Below are 20,288 nucleotides of genomic sequence, written 5' to 3' on the forward strand. Positions count from 1 at the left end.
AAAGGACGATGAGCAATTTGTACATCTGCTGTTACTGACTGCCACTCTTTTAAGAATGATGGCACACATGTTTGGAAGATCCTTTAAAACTAACTTACTTTTTAAACACTGTCAATAATTTCCTTTTTTTTTTTTTAGAAATCATGTTTGAACGCCGCATGTTCTCACTCATAGGTGGGAGTTGAACAGTGAGAACACATGGACACAGGGAGGGGAACATCACACACCGGCGCCTGTTGGGAGGTCGGGGGCTGGGGGAGGGATAGCATTAGAAGAAATACCTAATGTAAATGACGAGTTGATGGGTGCAGCAAATTAACAGGGCACATGTATACCTGTGTAACAAACCTACACATTGTGCCCATGTACCCTAGAACTTAAAGTATAATAATAAAAAAGAAATCATGTTTGAAGCATTGTTTTTATTTCTTAGGTTTCGTTACATTCCAATAATATTTATTTTTTTCTTCCTTTTTCTTCCTTTACCAGAAGAAGAAGAAGAGCAGGTGCCCACTGATGGAGGCACATCAGCAGAAGCCATGCAGGTTCCCTTGGAAGAAGATGATGAATTGGAGGAGGAAGAAATTATTAATGATGAGAATTTCCTGGGCAAGAGACCACTGGATAGTCCTGAAGCTGAAGAACTGCCAGCCATGAAGCGGCCTCGGCTATTAAGCACTAAAGGGGACACGCTAGATGTTGTGTTATTGGAAGCTCGAGAGCCACTCAGCTCGATAAATACTCAAAAGATCCCACCAATGCTTTCTCCAGTCCACGTACAGGACAATAGAGACTTGGCACCTCCCTCACCTGAGCCGCCAATGTTGGCTCCAGTTGCAAAATCACAAATGCCAACTGCAAAACCATTAGAAACAAAGTCATTTACACCTAAAACAAAGACTAAAACTAGCTCTCCAGGACAGAAGACTAAATCACCCAAAACCGCCCAGTCACCAGCAATGGTCGGAAGTCCTATTCGATCACCAAAAACTGTATCCAAAGAAAAGAAATCACCTGGACGTTCCAAGAGCCCCAAGAGTCCCAAGAGCCCCAAGGTCACGACTCATATTCCCCAAACACCTGTGAGACCTGAAACGCCCAACAGGACTCCTTCAGCTACACTCAGTGAAAAAATCAGTAAAGAGACTATCCAGGTAAAACAAACACAGACACCCCCTGATGCTGGGAAACTGAATAGTGAGAATCAGCCGAAAAAGGCTGTAGTAGCGGATAAAACGATTGAGGCCTCTATTGATGCTGTGATTGCACGAGCCTGTGCTGAGCGAGAGCCAGATCCTTTCGAATTTTCTTCTGGATCGGAATCTGAAGGAGACATTTTTACTAGCCCTAAGAGAATTTCAGGCCCGGAGTGTACCACTCCCAAAGCTTCCACTTCCGCAAACAATTTCACAAAGTCAGGATCCACTCCTCTGCCTCTTTCTGGTGGAACCTCAAGTTCCGATAACTCATGGACAATGGATGCCTCCATTGATGAAGTTGTACGTAAAGCAAAACTGGGAACACCTTCGAATATGCCCCCCAACTTTCCTTACATCTCTTCTCCGTCAGTGTCTCCTCCCACTCCCGAACCTCTCCACAAGGTGTATGAGGAGAAAACCAAGCTGCCTTCCTCCGTGGAGGTAAAGAAGAAGTTGAAAAAGGAACTAAAGACTAAAATGAAAAAGAAAGAAAAGCAGAGAGATAGGGAGAGGGAAAAAGACAAGAACAAGGACAAAAGTAAGGAGAAGGATAAAGTGAAAGAGAAAGACAAGGAAGCTGGCAGGGAAACAAAGTATCCCTGGAAGGAATTTCTTAAAGAGGAAGAGGCGGATCCCTACAAGTTTAAAATCAAAGAATTTGAAGATGTTGATCCCAAAGTGAAATTGAAAGATGGACTTGTGAGGAAGGAGAAAGAGAAGCACAAAGATAAGAAGAAAGATAGAGAGAAAGGCAAGAAAGATAAAGATAAGAGAGAGAAAGAAAAAGTGAAAGATAAAGGCAGAGAAGATAAGATGAAAGCCCCAGCACCCCCACTGGTGTTGCCCCCAAAAGAGCTGGCCCTGCCCTTGTTCAGCCCTGCCACAGCCTCCAGGGTCCCGGCCATGCTGCCGTCTTTGTTGCCAGTGCTTCCGGAAAAACTGTTTGAGGAGAAAGAGAAGCCGAAGGAGAAAGAAAAGAAAAAGGACAAAAAGGAGAAGAAGAAAAAGAAGGAGAAAGAGAAGGAGAAGGAGAAGAAGGAGAAGGAAAGAGAGAAAGAGAAGAGAGAGCGAGAGAAGAGAGAAAAGGAAAAGGAGAAACACAAGCACGAAAAAGTAAGCAGTTTCTCATTTTTGGCCCTGTCTCAACAGAGTCCTAGTGAGAAGCAGATAAACAAAGGCCACAATTATATCTGTATTCTGGGTGTAAATCACCCATCGCTTAAGTGGAAATATGTTTATAATGAGGTTACAAAATTTGATTTTAATTCTAAAACCCATAAACCTGTAGTCAAGCCCTCAACACACTAGCAGATGTTAAAAATTCATAGCCTAAGAGGCATCTAATCACAGACTATAAACTCTCTATTAGCTATAGTGATCTCTGGCAGCTTAAAAAAAACAAATCTGGGTTCTTAAATTGTGAATAATATTTGTGTAAATTATCAAGTCTACTGCATTATATTTTGCACCCAAATATTGAGAAAGGCAGCATCCATGTTTCTAAAAGCATACAAAACCACAGCACTATTTTAAGAGGACAGCAAGGCCCGTGGAAGGACCACTGCCTTGGTTTTCTTTCTGGTGAGCCATTTGGGCATGTGTTTAGGATTATGGCTGTCTACAGAACTTTCCATAGCATCTTTTATTCCTTCCGTTTTCTGCTTTAATAAGATAAGGGCACATTTCTGAGTATCTAGGCTGATCTGGCAGCCTGGTGAGTGGGCAGAAAGTAATCCCACATGGCAGAAATGTTTGACCATCTCAGTAAGTCAGACTTCATTTCCTAGCGTACAGCCAGAGAAACTGATAGAAACCCTGCAGTTTTGTAGGCGCTGGGGCCTCAGTCCTCAGGCTGTGACCTCTGCTTACCCAGCTTTGCTTTTCAGTCCGTGGTTTCTTGGATTATAGCAGCCGGCTGGGTTATTTGAAAATTTCTCGTAAACTTTCTGAAAAAATATCTATTCATAGTGCCACCCCAGAGCTCCTAATGATCCTTTCCCTGCCCTCTAAAAGTTATCCTCTTTGAGCTTGGCCACAAAATAATATCCAGTAATTTTTTTCAGATGATAAAATTTGATGTATTTGACCTGCAGCAGATATATTACCAATAAATTTGGAGTATTTTTAACTTCAAACTTACCTAGAAAAATGAGTGTAGTTGACAGCAGTAATGGCAACTCCCATTTTTCTGCCTACCTTGATTCTTTCTTTGTTCTCTTTGGCTATCCTAAAATATTAAAAAGTGAAATGGGAATTCTGATATCAATAACTGAACATTGACAGGTTAACAAGACACAGACATCCAACTCTTATTTCCCTTTTAAAAATCATTTTATTATATTATTATGCAATTTCTATATAGTAGTTGTCAGGTTTTAAAGCAGATCCGTACACCTTATTTTCTCCTCCTAACACACCTGTGACATAGGTCCAGCAGCTATTATTATCGATATTTATGGAAGAGAAACTGAGCCTGAGAGAGTGACTTGTCCAAGATCAGGATGACACAGCTAGCAAGAACCAGGTCAGTTACACTGCAGAGAGACTTCACATGGTGAGGTGTTTGTTGTTAGAGACACTGCCTGACAGCAGCTAGTCATTTATCCCTCGTGTACCTAGTAACTTGGCAGCTGAGCCCTCAGTAAATCAAACGGGACTTGCTTTCACCACCATCTTCACTTTGGAAAGTCAATGGAGTTGTTTCAATAGCTGTTATGAATTTGAGTGAAGCCATCAGATTAGGTTTGTAACAGCAGTCCCATGCCTTTCTACAGCATCTACCTGACTTTAGGGAAGAAAAGTCCCTCAGACCACCTTGGTGGAAGGCAAAGGCTCAGTCCCTCGAAGCACAGAGTCCACCTGAGAGAAAGATACACGTTCTTGGATCAGTTTTGCTGGGCTATGGAGCAGGTACATGGCAAAAGATAAAAATGTAGAAAATTCAGCTATCTTATAAGACCTTTATAAATAATAAATAGTAGTGTCTAGAGAGTTAGACCTGAGTTCAGATCCTGACTTTTGTGAAATGGGTAAGTCATTTATATACGGATTAAATGAGAACATACAGGGTGTGCTTAGTACCGTATCTGACGCGTAAATGTCAGTAGATGGAGAGGGTGTTCCATTCTGAATCAAATGATAAAATGTAGGAACCTGGAGATCGCTGCTCCATTGGACCGTATCAGCTAGCCTGTGTTAATATGGGCAGGTCAGCTATTAATAGGTTTTAAAAATTATTCTGCTTCCTTGGCATTCTTTGGAATATTAGCCCTTGATACAAATAGGAAAGGATAAAGGTTAGGACAACCCATGGAAATGCCATTGACAAGTAGAAATTGGGATAGTAACATAAACGTTAAGACTTCCCATTCTTCAACCCTATTTAAATCCCCCAAGCACCACGGCATATGAGTAAACAAAAATACACCTGAAATGCGGTTCCATATGGTCCAAGAATTTTCCTACAAATCTACAGAAGTAAGGCACCAAAGTTTAAAACTAAAGTGAGACATATCTAAGCTGCCCCAAGAAAATGTCTTCAGCCAAAAGAATGAAGGCCACAATCTTGTTTTGCCTTCTCATCATCCTGCCCAAGAGCAACTCTCCCAGACACTGACCCAGATCAGCAAGCAAGAGCATTTGTTTAAATTTTTCAATCTCCACATTTATTTTACCTGCTTATAAAGCCAATACCAAGAACCAATAAAGATGTGATTAATTAAAAAGGAATTTGCATGGTAGGTAGAAGGAGCTTTGGGCTTTGGAATCCAGCAGACCTGGAATAAGATCCAGGACAAGTTTTTTAGCTTCTTTAATCCTTAAGTATTTCATCTTTAGAGATAATGATAAGAACACTAAACACAGCAAAACAGTTACAGTTAACACTGAGTAATTACTATGTGCTAAACACCATGCTAAGCACTTTAATTCCTTACACAACCCTCTAAGATAGATGCTGTAATTATTATCACTTCAAGATGAGAAACTAAGGCTTAGAGGGATTAATAGACTTGCCCAAGATCACACATCTAGTAAGTCATTGAACAGGAGCCAAAATTTCAGTCCAGGCTGTCAGATGCTATAATTTATGGTCCTCACTACCACACTTTTCTATATTATCTTAAAATGGAATAAGTGAAATCATTTGGTTGGTAACTCACCATAAGAAGTTCAAATTGTTTTTCTGTTAATGATGATAAATCCAGAGAGTGGTGAGTTATGCAAGCTTTTAGTTCCCCTTTGTGGGCAGTCAGACACCTAGTCAGGGCTGGGACTCTAGACTGTCACTTATTTAAAATAGAACCACATTAACTTTTTATAAAACACATGTTAATGGCCAGGTGCAGTGGCTCATGCTCCCAATACTTTAGGAGGCCAAGGCAGGAGGATTACTTGAGGCCAGGAATTTGAAACCAGCCTAGGCAACATAGTGAGACTGTCTCTCCAAAAAAAAAAAAAAAACTATTTTTTAAAATTAACTAGGCATGGTGTTGCACATCTGGAGTCCCAGCTACTTGGGAGGCTGAGGTGGGAGGATAGCACCACTACACTTCAGCTTGGGCAACAGAGTGAGACCCTGTCTTAAAAAAAAAAAGACATGTTAAGAGCACTTATATTATCCAATTGCAGTCACAGCCATAATAGTTGTAGCAGTGATAAATCTAACAATACATTTCAGAACAGTTTAAAATTGTTGTTAATACGGTCACATTTGGGATTAAATAAAATTTTAAAAAATGTTTATTAAAATTTTTGTTTCTCTGTGGGTCAGTGTATATATTGCATGGATCTTTGGGGTTTAGATGAATATACAGGATTACTTTAATTAAAATTTCCTCTTGTTCTTTTAAGTGATTTTTGGAGGGAGGATCATTTTGAAAAAATAAATGCATTTTAAAATTTATGTTAGTGGAACTGGATGGTTATACCTATATTCTTAAACAGAAGGTAAGCCAAAATCCATCTGTCAAATTGGGGAATCTGTTTTTACATTCGAATATGATCTGGAAAGGCACAGTAGAGTTTCACCCCAAAAATGCTGACATCACCCACCATCTGTAGATAAATAAGTCCAGTGCTGGCTGGGGGAGCATGGCTTTGGCAGCCACACTGACCCGGGTGGAAATTCCAGCTCTGCCACTTGTTATTCACCAACCTCTCATCCTCGCAGACCCTCTGCTTCCTTCCTCCGTCTCCTTCCTCCCATTCAAAACTAGGAAGAGGACAGCAGCATTCTAAAGTTTAACTTATCTCTGCTTAAAAACAGTAGTTTCATACCTTCTCGAAGAATATTCTGGCTTCAGAGGCCTTCTCTTCTGTCTTCTCTAAGAAAACACTAAATGAAGAGCAGTTTGTGTCATTTAATTAAGATGAGTAGAGGACTATAACAGTTCCTGAATTTTCATACGCATATTCAATAGTGTTGATGACCAACCCATGCATAATTGGGAGTTGTCGATAATGGAAAGCCCATAAATTCTAGAAAGGATTCTCAACATTTTTTATCCTGTTGATTGAGGAATTGTTTTATTTGTACTTCGGCTACTGAATAAACTAACTTGATAGTAAGTGATGTTAGCATCTACCACCTCTTGAGTGCCTACAGGTCCCAGGCCTTGCCAGAATTCAATGATTTAATTCTCCCAACAGCTCTGAGGGTTTGGTGTAGTGGTTCCTGTTTTACAGTTGAGAAAACTGCACAGAATGGTCGAGTACCTTGCTGCAGCAGTGAGGGGAGGGGACCCAGGTCTGTCTGCCCGAGGCCTCTGTTCTTTATTGCCCAGAATGGCCTTCTCAGCCACTTACCTCAGTCTGCTTTGGTGACCTAAGTGACAAATGCAAATGAGGGGGATAGGAATGGTTTGATGCTTGACAGTAAGGGGACATCATGATTTTATAAAATGTTAGTTCCTGGAGATACCTTAGAGAGCACCTGTTTAACTGCCATATTTTAAAGAGCAGGAAAGGGATATCCTTTACACTTTGATGACTTTAGCAATCAGAACAATTAAAAATTTTAATATTTCTTTATCCCCAAGTCCTGTAGGATTTGCCCCCAAATAATCTTTATTAAATTTAAACGGTTTGTTCTTTAGAGAATGATAAATCATCTAATTGTTTTGTGCCTTTAAGGAAGGGTTTTCATCCTTTTCTTCTTTTGTTTGAAGTAATGTAGTCTCATTCCAAGTCTTTTCTCATCAGCTATTGTAATTAATTAGTGAAATGAAGGGTTTTTTTTGTAAATAAACCCAATAAAGGGGAGGGAAATATTTCCTTCCTGTTTCTCATAACTGTATGTTCCAGGAGAAAACAAGAAACTTAATGTTTAAATGAGTATATTTAAATTTGTAGTTTACCCAAGGCCAGCTCCCAGCCTTTCTGACTCTACACTCTGAGCACGGACAGGAAAGCTCATGTTCTGTCTCAGCTGTCTACATGGGATGGCACTTGTTATACTTAACCACAACTGCACATCTTCTGACTCTCTGTTTAATATTTTAAATAGTTATCAGAGTTTACTTAGACTGTGTTTCTAAATGGAAATAATGTGAAGACTTTAATTGCTGAGAAATACAAGATGGTTACAGCCATAGTTCAGCATCCAAATGTTAGATTATTCTGTTGAGCTTTCATCAGTACTATTTGTGAGTTTTTTTCTAACATACTGGCATAGATGGGAATCTGAACTAGCACTTGCTAAATTTGCTGCTACCCTAGCTAGTATACATATATGGTTTTTTTTTTTTTAATGAAAGGAGTTTAACATTAAAAAATAAAAAAATAAAAAACCTTGGACAGATTATATTGACAAAGCTGCCCATTACCTTTGCAGAAAGTCCCTGTCAAAAGATAAACTTTAAAGCTGGAATGCATGAAAGAGTTCCAAGATAGAATTTAAATTTGAACTGATTCTTTATAGATAAGCTTTTTAAAAATCCACCTCTTTGCTTCAAGTCAGGATTTTAAAAATAAATTTCCCCTTTAAATCTCTTGAGCGATTTTCATTTTTTGCAAGGCCGCACTGCTGGTGTCCTGGAAAAATGGAGAGTTAGAGCTTTATCAGTTGGTGCCCTGAGGTATGTGGCAAAGAAGCTAAATCCTTGAAGATTAACAAAAAAAATGCAGCACATGGCAATAAGGGGCTTATATGACTACTAGTATTAGTTCAGGTGAAAGAAGTATTGCTTCTACATAAAACTGGACAAATCCACTGACAATGTATTTTTAGTTAGCTACAAAGGAGTCTTATATTGCTGGACTTCACCTCTTTGGTGAATTGGGAAGCTTAGTAATCCACTGTAAATGCTCTTCTGCGTGCCCCAATTCTCAGCATTACTCCAAAGTGCTGTTCTTTTATTTTAACCCTTAAAAGCTCATCGTGGCCCCAGATTTTGGCTTGATGCTATTAAAAGATGGCATTAGTCGTGTCATCTAAGTGATTGAAGTCATCCTTTTGTTTGTTGTTTTCTGGGAAGTGCACGTGAGAAATTATTTTATGATTGTAGGAAATGCCTCTTTTTGTTTTGGTGAGCACACAGATAAAGTTAATGGAAACAAAAATCCGGGAAGAAATTTTAATTTAGAAATTGTACTTTCTGTATGTGTATTATTAGCATCCTCATTAATCTTTTTCTACAATCCCTTGAATTTTCTCAAGTTAAATCTAATTTAACTTGTTTTTAGGAATGAAATAAAACTATTTAAGTAGTTTTTAGATATCTCCTGGTTTGCCTGGGACAATCCCAGTTATGTGGTATAATTAATAGCTCCCTCTTTTCCTGTCAGAGGCATCTGTGTTTAGATGATACAACCACTGTAATTACAGATGAAACTTTGAGCCAAGATAGCAGGCTGTGAATCATTCATTAATTCAACCAGTTGACTGAATACCTGTTGCCTTCAGGGCACATTTATACCATTTTAAATCTAACTTATGTGTTTCCACTTTTGTTTACTTAATTTTACATATTGTATTATTTAGGGTTTTTTTTATAGTAGATAATAAACAGACCATGTCTTGATTCCATTGTCCTGCCAAGCCGTTTAAGACAGCGTTGAAAACCCAGCTAGTTTAGTTGAGTGAAGGTGGGGCCAAGGTTAATGTCATTTTCCATATAAACTAGTTAGCCTCCCATGGAGAACAAAATTTACAACTAACCCCAGCCATCTCACAAATATGTGTCATTTATCATAAGATATATTGACAAATAAATTGAATAGCTCCGTGTAAGCCATCAACATTATCAGAAAAAGGACTCACAATGTGCGTCAGAGAGTTAAGGAGCAGTAGGGTGAACAGGAGATGAATTTGGTGTCAGGAGACCTGCATTTAGGCCATTTACTTACTAACTTTGTAACTCTAGGTGAAGCACTTACTCTTTCTGAGCTCTTATGTGGGAATAATAACACCATCCACATTACCCTATAGAGTTGTGAAGATAGAGTTGAATAATGTAAATAGGACACAGTTCACCAAGTGCTATACAAGTGTAAGTTATCATTATTGGGTGTTATGGTAATAAAAATGGGCCAAACACACAACTCAATAATAGTAGAGCAGAATTTTTTTAAAGGTAGGTCAAAGAGCTTTATTTTAAAATCGAGCTTAAGAAAAGGTTATTGGAATGCGTACATGCTAGTGTTGTCAGTTGAAGAAATAAGAAATATCACTTCTAATACCTCATCACTGATGACTATGTAACCCTAAAATTGTTAGAGTTGAAGAATATAAGAACTTCATATAATTTTTCATTCTGTGAATCAAAAAGACTGCATTCCATCTCAGTTTTGCTATTTGTGTGACCTCAGAACAGAAAAGGAAAACAAAATGGAAAAGAAAGGAAAAATGGTTTATCCATATATGATCAGTTTACCTGTAAAATGAAACCCACACTATCTACCCTACATGTTTGTTTTTAAAAAACCTTAATGAGCACATCGGGAATATAACCAAGCACAATGCCTGGCAAATTATAGGTAGCTTGTAAATGTTTGTTTATTTTTGTTATATTTGTTTATTCTTCCACAGATAACACAGAAAGATGAGGAAGTCTTAAATAGTTTATAAGATAAAGACTGGACCATTTGTTTTCAGATTTGTTTAGATATAAAACTCTTCATTTAAAAAATATATTGGAGACAGCCAGGCACGGTGGCTCACACCTGTTATCCCAGCACTTTGGGAGGCTGAGGCGGGCAGATCACGAGATCAGGAGTTTGAGACCACCCTAGCCAGCATGGTGAAACTCTGTCTCTAATACAAATACAAAAAGTAGCCGGGCATGGTGGCATGCACCTGTAATCCCAGCTACTCGGGAGGCTGAGGCAGGAGAATCACTTAAACCCAGGAGGTGGAGGTTGTGGTGAGCCGAGATCGTGCCACTGAACTCCAGCCTAGGCGACAGAGCGAGATTCCTTCTCAAACACACACACACACACACACACACACACGAGACTTGAACACTAACTAGTTATGCATGGGTCTTGCTCCACCCGCCACCCATCCCCCTCATGACCCTTGACCCTGGACCATACTGTCTACAGGACCAGGTAAGTGAAGGAGACATCAGCCAAGAGTGAAGTTGGCTAGGGAGAAGGGGCAGTTTGTGGGCAAGTTGATAAGTTAAGATTTCAGTGTGATGAGATGAAATACTTATAGGATATTTAGTTGAAAATGTTTAATAGGCAACTTCATATTTTGGCCTTAGTGTCAATCAGTGCTAATCCAGACAGAAATTTTGAAGACGTATTTTAAACTTACTGTTCAAACTGTGGGCAGGGATGAGATCACTAAAGAAACTGTAGCATGACAAGAGGAGAGGGCCAAGTAAGGTTGGGTGAAAGAAGAGGAGTTTGTAAAGGAGAAGGAAGGAGCATGAGAAGACCTATAATGGGAAAACATGCTGGGACATGAGGACGTTGGCAAGGGTTGAGGAATGAAGAAGAAGTGAGAAAACAGACAATGAAGTGAAGATCGAAATCTGTGAGAATTTGTTAGCTAGAGGTTGAAGAGAAGTTAAGAAAATATTTAAGATGGAGTGGAGCACATTTAAAAGTGAGATGAAGGCCAGGCACAGTGGCTCATGCCTGTAATCCCAGCACTTTGGGAGGCCAAGGCGGGCAGATCATGAGGTCAGGAGATCAAAACCATCCTGGCCAACACAGTGAAACCCCGAAACCCCATCTCTACTAAAAATACAAAAATTAGCCGGGCGTGGTGGTGGGCGCCTGTAATCCCAGCTACTCGGGAGGCTGAGGCAGGAGAATCGCTTGAACCCGGGAGTCGGAGGTTGCAGTGAGCCGAGATTGCCACTGCACTCCAGCCTGGTGACAGAACAAGACTTTCTCAAAAAAAAAAAAAAAAAAAGAGTGAGATGAAAATAATTCATGGAACAGAGAGACTGAAGATACTGTAAATAAGCAGATGATAGAGAAAGGTTCTTTAGAAGACAGCAGGAGACAGATGCTAGTGTAATTGTGGGCACAGAGAAGTTTGTAGGGAATTGAAGGAGCTCTCCTTCAATACTGGTGGCCTCACTGGTATTTCCTGTGGAGTTGGATGTGCAGAAGGGGAAAGAAGGTCATGGGAAGAGTCTTGAAAGTGCTAAAGATTGAAATCATTTCTTCATATTCATGCTTTACACTTATCTTAAGACTTACTAGTGTCAGATCCTGAGACAGGCACTAGAAAATGGCAGTAAGCCAAACGCGCATGGTCTCTGCCCTTAGCTGGGTTAGCTGGTAAACAGCTAGTATTGGAGGCATACATGAAGCTGGAATTAAAAATGTTCTTTGGTATCACTCAGTGCTCTGGGGGATGGTTTTAGGTTGGTCCTGGATGTATGGTGGAATAACTAAGAGGCAAAAGGGTTGGGGCAAGATAAGTTGATAATTCAACAAATGTCTGCTGAGCATCTCCTGCATGCAGGCACCATGCAAGGGAGCTGTCGAAGCAGTAGATCTTGATGGGCTGAGGGATTTGAAAAACAACTCTAGGAAGAGACAGATAAATACATATGAGAAAATAATAGATTTGATCTACATGTACGATATTAACTTTATGATATGTTGATCATTATTTTCTGTGTTCCCCTTGAGAACCACTATACTATTCTATTATGATGTAATTCTTGAGCTTGAAATACATAAGTTAATCTTGCAACTAGTCAGTGACTAACAGTGAACCAGTGACATTAAACATCTGGCAGTGCTTGGGACAGTTCCTTACAACGAAGAACCATCCCACCAAAAATACCAATCCTACCGCCCCACCGAAAGACTTGGAGATAGACAATAATTTGGAAATGCAGAGCTTTTGTTTAGCTTGTTAATTCAAAATGTTGATTATATGATCTGCAAACCAACAATTGTGAAGAGACCCTTTAACATCAGACTTAGTTTCTGTGTTCTCTTCTGACGAACAGGTCAGATCTTTCTGAGGTCTTTATCTTATTTGGCAGCCATTGCCTTCACCACAAATCCATTCCAAAAGAGAATATCTGTTTTCGTTTTCTTTCTTTTCTTTTTTTTTTTTTTTTAAGATGGAATCTTGCTCTGTCACCCAGGATGGAGTGCAGTGGCACAATCTCGGCTCACTGCAACCTCCGCCTCCCACGTTCAAGCGATTCTCCTGCCTCAGCCTCTTGAGTAGATCGGGCTATAGGAGCCCACCACCATGCCTGGCTAATTTTTTTTTTTTTTTTTTTTTTTTGAGACGGAGTCTCGCTCTGTTGCCCAGGCTGGAGTGCAGTGGCATGATCTTGGCTGACTGTAAGCTCTGCCTCCTGGGTTCACACCATTCTCCTGCCTCAGCCTCCTAAGTAGCTGGGACTACAGGCGCCCGCCACCACGCCCGGCTAATTTTTTGTATTTTTAGTTTCACCATGTTGGCCAAACTGATTTCGAACTCCTGACCTTGTGATCTGCCTGCCTCAGGCCTCCCAAAGTGCTGAGATTACAGACATGAGCCACCACACCCTGCCTGTTTTTGTTTTCTTTTACAGCATTTCAGATTGTTTTACCCCTAGCCAAAAATTGAACAGTTGAATGGTACAATTAACACTTAGTATTTCAACTTTCTCATTTAATAATGCAAACTTAAGATGAGTTTAATGTTTGTCAAGTTCCATAAACAGATGCTTTTATCTTATAGGGAAGACATCATTGCAGTTTTTTCTGTTTATATTAAGTCTGGTAATTATTTAAGTGCTCTACCAAAAATGATCTAGGTAACAATTTTTGTTTAAAAATTTTAACAATATAATTAAGTCCAAAAGTTAACCCAAACAAATAGAAATAACTACCATATTTATATAACATGATTGAAGTTTGCAGAATTTCTCATGATGCCAGGTAGCCTTCAGTTGTACAGAATGGCCCAGATTGTCTTTTTGTCTAAATTTTAGCCATATTTAAGGCTTCAACTTTTTAACTCAGTTTGTGGGAGTGGGAGAGTAGGATAAGTGGTGGGGAGGTACTTTTGTTGAAAAACCATATTGAACTTTAATGTGCTAACTTCCACAGATAAAAGTGGAACCAGTTGCTCTGGCCCCGAGTCCAGTTATCCCCAGATTAACTCTCCGAGTCGGTGCTGGCCAAGACAAGATGTAAGTATAAACGTTTTGAATCAAATGAAACTTAACCTTCTCTACTCTTTCCTAAGGGACTTAGAACTCCACAAGCTTCTCCCAGGTATGAACCTGTAGGGTCAAGCTTTATTTTTAGAACTCTTCATTTTCAAGTTTGTATTGGTTTCTTTCACAGAGTAAATGCTTTTTGCTTTATTTGACTTAAAGGATTTTTTTTCTTGTTCTTTTTCTCTTTTTTAAAGACTAGCACCTGACGTTATTTCTGTATAGTCTTTAAGGTCCCAGTTATCTGAAAAATAAGAAACTCTGTACTGAATGGACTTACTGCCACATTACACCCAGGTGGATGCAATGTTACACTTTCTCAAGTACATAGTATCTGTCACCATGACAAACAGCAAAGATTCTCTTTTTGCTCAGATGGCACATGGTTTTATTCTGTACCTGTAAAACAAAGATACGCCAAAGGCTTGGAGAGACAGTATGTAATAGTCACAACTGATGACTTAGTCCATTCTTTTTTTTTTTTAAGAAAGCCCTAGAACTGTAAACCCCAGGTTTGCTGTTTATTTGTCTTAATTTTCATGGAATCATCATATCAACCCACTCGTCTTCACAGTTAATCTGTTGGATATTTTTTTTTTATTCATTTTTTGGGGAAACATTAAGGACTACAGTGCTCTTACCTGATCCTAATAAGATAATGAAACATTGATTTATTTTTTGTAACTCATGTTGAAAATCATTCTCCTTGTTCTAAAAGCATATTATGCATCATTTAAGTAAAATACACAAGATAAAAATTCTACAACCTTATTTTTCCCATTAACCCTGAAAATGCAGTTTACATTGCAATCAAATATTGTGTTGAAAATAGGCTTACAAGGCATTCCATTTACATTCAATTTGTAGCCATAAAAGTGAGAGTAGGAGCCATGAATTTATTTAGTAGATAGAGGGCAGAAAATTTGCTTTGTATTCTCAGTGGTTCATTTCATCTTAAAAGTTACATGTATTGATACTGTTGCTTCTATCAGTTCCACGTGTAGTGCAAAGAAAAAGTCCAGGATGATTCTGATGAATGTGAGCAGAGAGGCAACTTGGTTTTCCAGGGGAGTGTATACCCCTCTGAAGATTTAAAGGAGAAAATCCGATGGCTTCTGTTTTTCTCACCTAAATTCTCTGGATAATTTCCACATTACTCTTTTTGGTTGTGCCAGTAGAGACCTAGGAAATGCAGCAAAAATCCTATGGATTCAGTGCTTTTGAAACCAGCTATCTGGTATACCTAGTGCCCCTATCTTACCTACAGAAGCATGAAGAATGTCCTCATCCCTTAACCAGTAGAGCTCAGAGAAGACCTAACCAAAGTAAATCTTCCGTCTCCATGCAAATTCTGCATGTGGGCTCATTTCTCTAAGAGGAAGATGTTGTTATCCATCATTCAACAAGTACTTTTCTCCTGCAGTTTATATTTATTCCCATTTCTCAGTAACTCACCATTACTTAATCTTGACTCCCACACAGAAGTTTGGCTTGCTCATACCCTTTAAAGGAATAAGATTTGTTAAAAGGCATTGAAAAGCCAGGTGTGGTAGGCTGTGCCTGTAGTCCCAGTTACTTCGGAGGCTGAGGCAGGAAGATCACTTGAGGCCAGGAGTTCAAGGCTACAGTGAGCTATGATCATGCCCACTGCACTCCAGCCTGGGCAACAGAGCCAGACCCTGTCTGTAAAAATAAAAAATAAAAGGCAGCCAGGTGCGGTGGCTCACGCCTGTAATCCCAACACTTTGGGAGGCCGAGGCAGACAGATCACAGTCAGGAGATCGAGACCATCCTGGCTAACATGGTGAAACCCCTTCTCTACTAAAAATACAAAAAATTAGCCAGGTGTGGTGGCAGGTGCCTGTAGTCCCAGCTACTTGGGAGGCTGAGGCAGGAGAATGGCATGAACCTGGGAGGCGGAGCTTGCAGTGAGCCGAGATCGTGCCACTGAACTCCAGCCTGGGCAACAGAACGGGTCTCCGTCTCAAAAAAATGAAAAAAAAATTAAAAAAAAAAAGGCATTGATAGTTATATTCAACTCACCTGCCTTTAAGTATCTTTCAGTCATTCTGTTGATGATTTATTCTGTTTTCCCCCTCAAATCACTCGTACACCTGAGATATTGAAAGATGTGAGAAATCCTATTTGGAACAAAATGTCTAGTATCAGGGAAATCATAATACCCAGGTATTCTAGACAAATTGCCCTTGAAAGCATATTATATATCATGTAAACTTTCAGATATGTAGGTAATGACCCCCATGTTATATGAAGGATTAATCATTTGACCAAAGGCAGATGCAAGAAAATCCTTATAACGAACAAAGAGATAAATGAAGTTAAATAGATTACATTTTAAATTAAAATAGAGCGAGAAAGAAAGAGGACTAAATCTCATAGTAATAGAATTTTATGTAAAATAAAACTTATTCAGTAAAGTGCTTTTTGTGGGGTGGGGTGGTGGGGGGTGGTGGTTCTAAATCAGGGGCCAGCAAATTATTGGCCAAACCCAGGCCACTGCCTGTTTTCTGTGAGCTGCAAGTTAAGAATGTGTTTTATATTTCTTAGTGGCTAAAAAAAATTAAAAGAAGAATGTATTATGACAAATGAAAATATGTAACATTCAAATTTCAGTGATCCTCCGTGGTTGTAGCATGATACATGGCTTAGTCCATGCTGATAATGGGGAGGGAGGCGACAGATTCCTGTCACTGTGCCTGTGGTTACCCAGTTTGCACACACCTTGCAGGGGAATAATACTCTTTTGAAGTGAAATTAATGAGCTGACTGGGATTCAAAAGGGGGAGTTTGAATAGTCCAGGGGGGTATTTATTGCTGAAGAACAGGCAGAATCATCTTTTGAAATTAGGTAAAACAAAAAAGCTTTACAGGGTTCAAATTATACCTTCTCGTAGGAAGATCTTTAAGACAATATTTAGTTTCTGAGTCTTAAATAAAGCAGTTATGTCTTCTGCCCTTGATCCAGAAAAGTACTTTGAGCTTAGATTGTTTCCTCTGTTCCCTATTATTGTTCCTTGAAGCAAGATAGGAATAACTTGTTTTTCCCTTGATTTAACATTCCTGGAAACTATATTCTAAAGGAGTCTATGGTGAGTCCAGGACCTCCTCCTGATAGTGTTAAAATTCAAGATGACTTTCCAAGGACCTCAGATTCCTTTAACAGGCCTTCCAGTAATGGGTGTCCAGAGTTCCCTGTAGTCTGTATTGAAGATAAAACCAAAACCTAACCCTGAAATTACAGTTTCAACACCTAGAGACAACATATTCAAGTGAATTGCTGAAATATCTGGTCCAGCCTAGCAGAAGCCTTGCCTTGATGCTGGGATAGCAAGTAAACTTCAGCTTGCCTCAGAGCCACCGCCTGGAACTCTGTTGATGGGATCCTGAGGTCCCGCTTGGACTTGGGGCTGGGAGCAGGGTGAGTGTGACAGCCACCATGGAGGGCAGGGCAGGTGGCAAAGCAGGCACCAGGTTATTTGTCCTCCCCATCTTACTATGTATTGAGTTTGGTCATTTTGAGCAAGCGTAGGTAGAATTGGCTAACTTACAGTGTTCGTCCTTTTCCTCATTTCTGTCAAGAAAATAGGAGCAAGGTAATGTGATGGATTTAGGGACAGGGGCTGTTTGGATGGAACTGTCAGGAAAGACTTGGCAGAACAGGGCCTGCAACTCTTCTGTAAAGCTCAAATTCAGTTAAAGGAGCTTTGTGAAAAAAGGTGAAACATTGGTAAAGTATTAACAAAAAATACAAATTTGCATAAAGATTTTGGGGTGAATATAGGGTAGAGGAATAAGCATTCTTCCCCTCAAATTTCTCAAGTGTCTCTTGCTGCTGTCTTCTCCCAAGGACTGAAGAGGAAGCCTCCGCCCTCTTCCATCTATTCACCTGCCCTTGCCCTCGGGCAGTGGGTCCCCCATGCCCAGGTCCATGGTGAGCAGCTCCTCCTCCTCCTGCTTTCAGAGCACTCCTGCCTTTATCAGCAAGTGCCAGAGAAGGGGTGACTGGTTGGGCCCCTCTAGACATCCCATCATGCATGGTCATGTTTTCTCTAATTAATATCTCATAATATATTGGATCAGGTGATACAGGAACCATTTGAGATGCCTTTCAGAGAACAATATTATTATCAATGGTAATTCTAAATTCCCTTTGAGAGTTCACAGTAGGTATTCTGTTTAACAAATATAACTCCTTTTTCAAAATATACAAATTATGTCAAGATATTTTTCAGGAACCACTTTACCTCTGGCATTAGTTTTCTTTCTGCTGACATTTTGATTTCTGGTGGCAAGTGGATTGATTTCTTACAATTTAGTAACTTCGTCATCAGTCCTCGTCCTAACAAAAGTGCTGAGAATGTGATGCTTTCCTTTACATGTCATTTAGTTTTTTTTGTTGCATTTCACAGAGTTTAGCTTACGCCTTGTGGGGGCTTTTTAATACTTGTAATGTCTAAATTTTTTCTGTATACAATGAAAATGAGAGCTAAAGCTTTGCTTATTAATCTTTAAAATCAATATGTATAGACACTTGTCTTTGAGTGATCTAAACTTTTCCAATTAATGCTTTTTGACAATAGTAGTAGAGAATAATCATGGGCAGTTACAAAAATAATCATTTAAAATATTTTTAAGGAAAATGCATTTTATATTTTAAAATATAGCCAGATTTAGCCAAATGACATTCAACAGAGTGAAACTTTCAGTGGCATTTTAGTGGAACATTCTTTAGAGAAATAATAGTAAATGGTTTTTATCTCACTTTTTGAATTTTCCTTTCTATACTTGAAGTGCTTTTTATTCATATATAACTTTTTTCCTAGTCTAAACAAATTTAGGGGAAAATAAAGAAAGTGTATATATAGTACAGTCGGAAATAGAAATAGATCTTCTTCCCTAAGATCAAGGGAAGAAAAAAGAAGCAAATGATTATAGGTCAAATATGATCATACCTTCCTAGCAGTAAGGGCAAAAAAATACATTTTTAAAATTAATTTGTTTTTATTTATTTATCTTTGTTTTGAGACAGAGCCTCCCTCACTCTGTTGCCCAGGCTGGAGTGCAGTGGTGTGATCTCAGCTCACTGCAACCTCCACCTCCCGGGTTCATGTGATTCTCCTGCCTCCGCCTCCCGAGTAGCTAGGATTTCAGGCATGTGCCACCATGCACGGCTAATTTTTTGTAGTTTTAGCAGAGATGGGGTTTCACCATGTTGCCCAGACTGGTCTCAAACTCCTAACCTCCGGTGATCTACCTGCCTTGACCTCCCAAAGTGCTGGGATTACAGCTGTGAGCAACCTTGCTTGACTGAAACACATTTTTTTTAAAGGAAGGTGTCTCACTTTCTCAGGAGAGAGTTTTTCAAGGCAGTAAATTTAAAAATTAACTTCTATGTAGGAACAGATGACAAGGATGGTGTCCTCCACAGCAGTTTTTATAGGTGACCCAAAGGCATTTTTTGTTGACTTTCGCACACTTTCCAAGAGGAAAGCATGAAAGCACAGCTCAGTGCTGACAGCTCTTAAGCACCTCTTCATCTCTAGTGGAAACACTCCCATTTCTTTTTCTGGACTGTGTTAATCAAGACTCTTGGTGGCAAGTAACAGAAATCCAAATCAAACCAGCTTAGAGGGAAAAACCGCAGGGGCGGATGTGACTTCGGCGGGGCCACCGGCAGGCTTGCCGAGTATCCTACGGCTCTGCCCACCCTCCTCTTCTCATCTGGCATCTGCGGTGGCAGAGGTGGTCCTGGCCACTCAGGCTGATGTGATTCTTGGTGCTCACAGTCCCTGGTGAAGCCCCGCTTCCCGGGCCTCCGTTATCAGCCCCCATGAAGGACTTCGCTTCAACAGCCTCCGTGGTAGGGAGGCTGCCCTGTCAGAAGGGGAAGTGGTAGGTTCCAGAAGGAAAGGAGGGCTCACACCAGAATAAGGGGCAAGAGGCAGGCAAAGGCAATTTATATGTTTTATTGTAGTTAGGAAAAGGCTGTCAGTTTTGCATTTTTATAAAAGTGTCCTGGGGAGGCAGGGCAAAGAACCTAGTCGGTGTACAAAAGGATACTTTAGATGTAACGTTTGGGAACATTTCAGAACGTCATCCTGTCAGACTTGGAAGGCCTTTTGCTTTTCTGTTTTTAATATTTTCCTCCTAATAAAACTGTCTGCTTTTGATTTAAAAACAACAACAACAACACAAAAAAAGATTAAAGAATGTTGGAGTTTTATTTTTCCCTGATTAACTTGCTATTGAAACTGAAACATTTCATAGGTATTTTGCTTACGTTAAAAGCTAAACCTCATGAGCTGGACGTAGTGGCGTGCACCTGTACTCCCAGCTACTTGGGAGGCTGAGGCGGGAGGATTGCTTGAGCCCAGGAACTCAAGGCCACAGTGAGCTATCATTGCACTGCTGCACTCCAGCCTGGGGGACAGAGTGA

The 20,288-nt window shown here is 39.8% G+C and overlaps 1 protein-coding gene across 2 annotated transcripts in view; it reads left to right on the forward strand.

The window, feature by feature from the left end:
- The window catches only part of TAF3 (TATA-box binding protein associated factor 3), a 204,955-nt gene that overhangs the window by 151,038 nt on the left and 33,629 nt on the right, over positions 1 to 20,288 (forward strand). Inside the window, exons 3-4 of one of the 2 annotated variants that reach the window (XM_055296475.2) lie at positions 490 to 2,312; positions 13,722 to 13,804. In XM_055296475.2, the coding sequence (XP_055152450.1) occupies positions 490 to 2,312; positions 13,722 to 13,804 (1,906 nt within the window). The remainder of the gene's footprint in view (positions 1 to 489; positions 2,313 to 13,721; positions 13,805 to 20,288) is intronic. The other variant, XM_055296476.2, reaches the window with a different exon arrangement.

The sequence above is a fragment of the Symphalangus syndactylus genome, chromosome 10 (assembly GCF_028878055.3).
Source record: "Symphalangus syndactylus isolate Jambi chromosome 10, NHGRI_mSymSyn1-v2.1_pri, whole genome shotgun sequence".
NCBI classification, from domain to species: Eukaryota; Metazoa; Chordata; class Mammalia; order Primates; family Hylobatidae; genus Symphalangus; species Symphalangus syndactylus.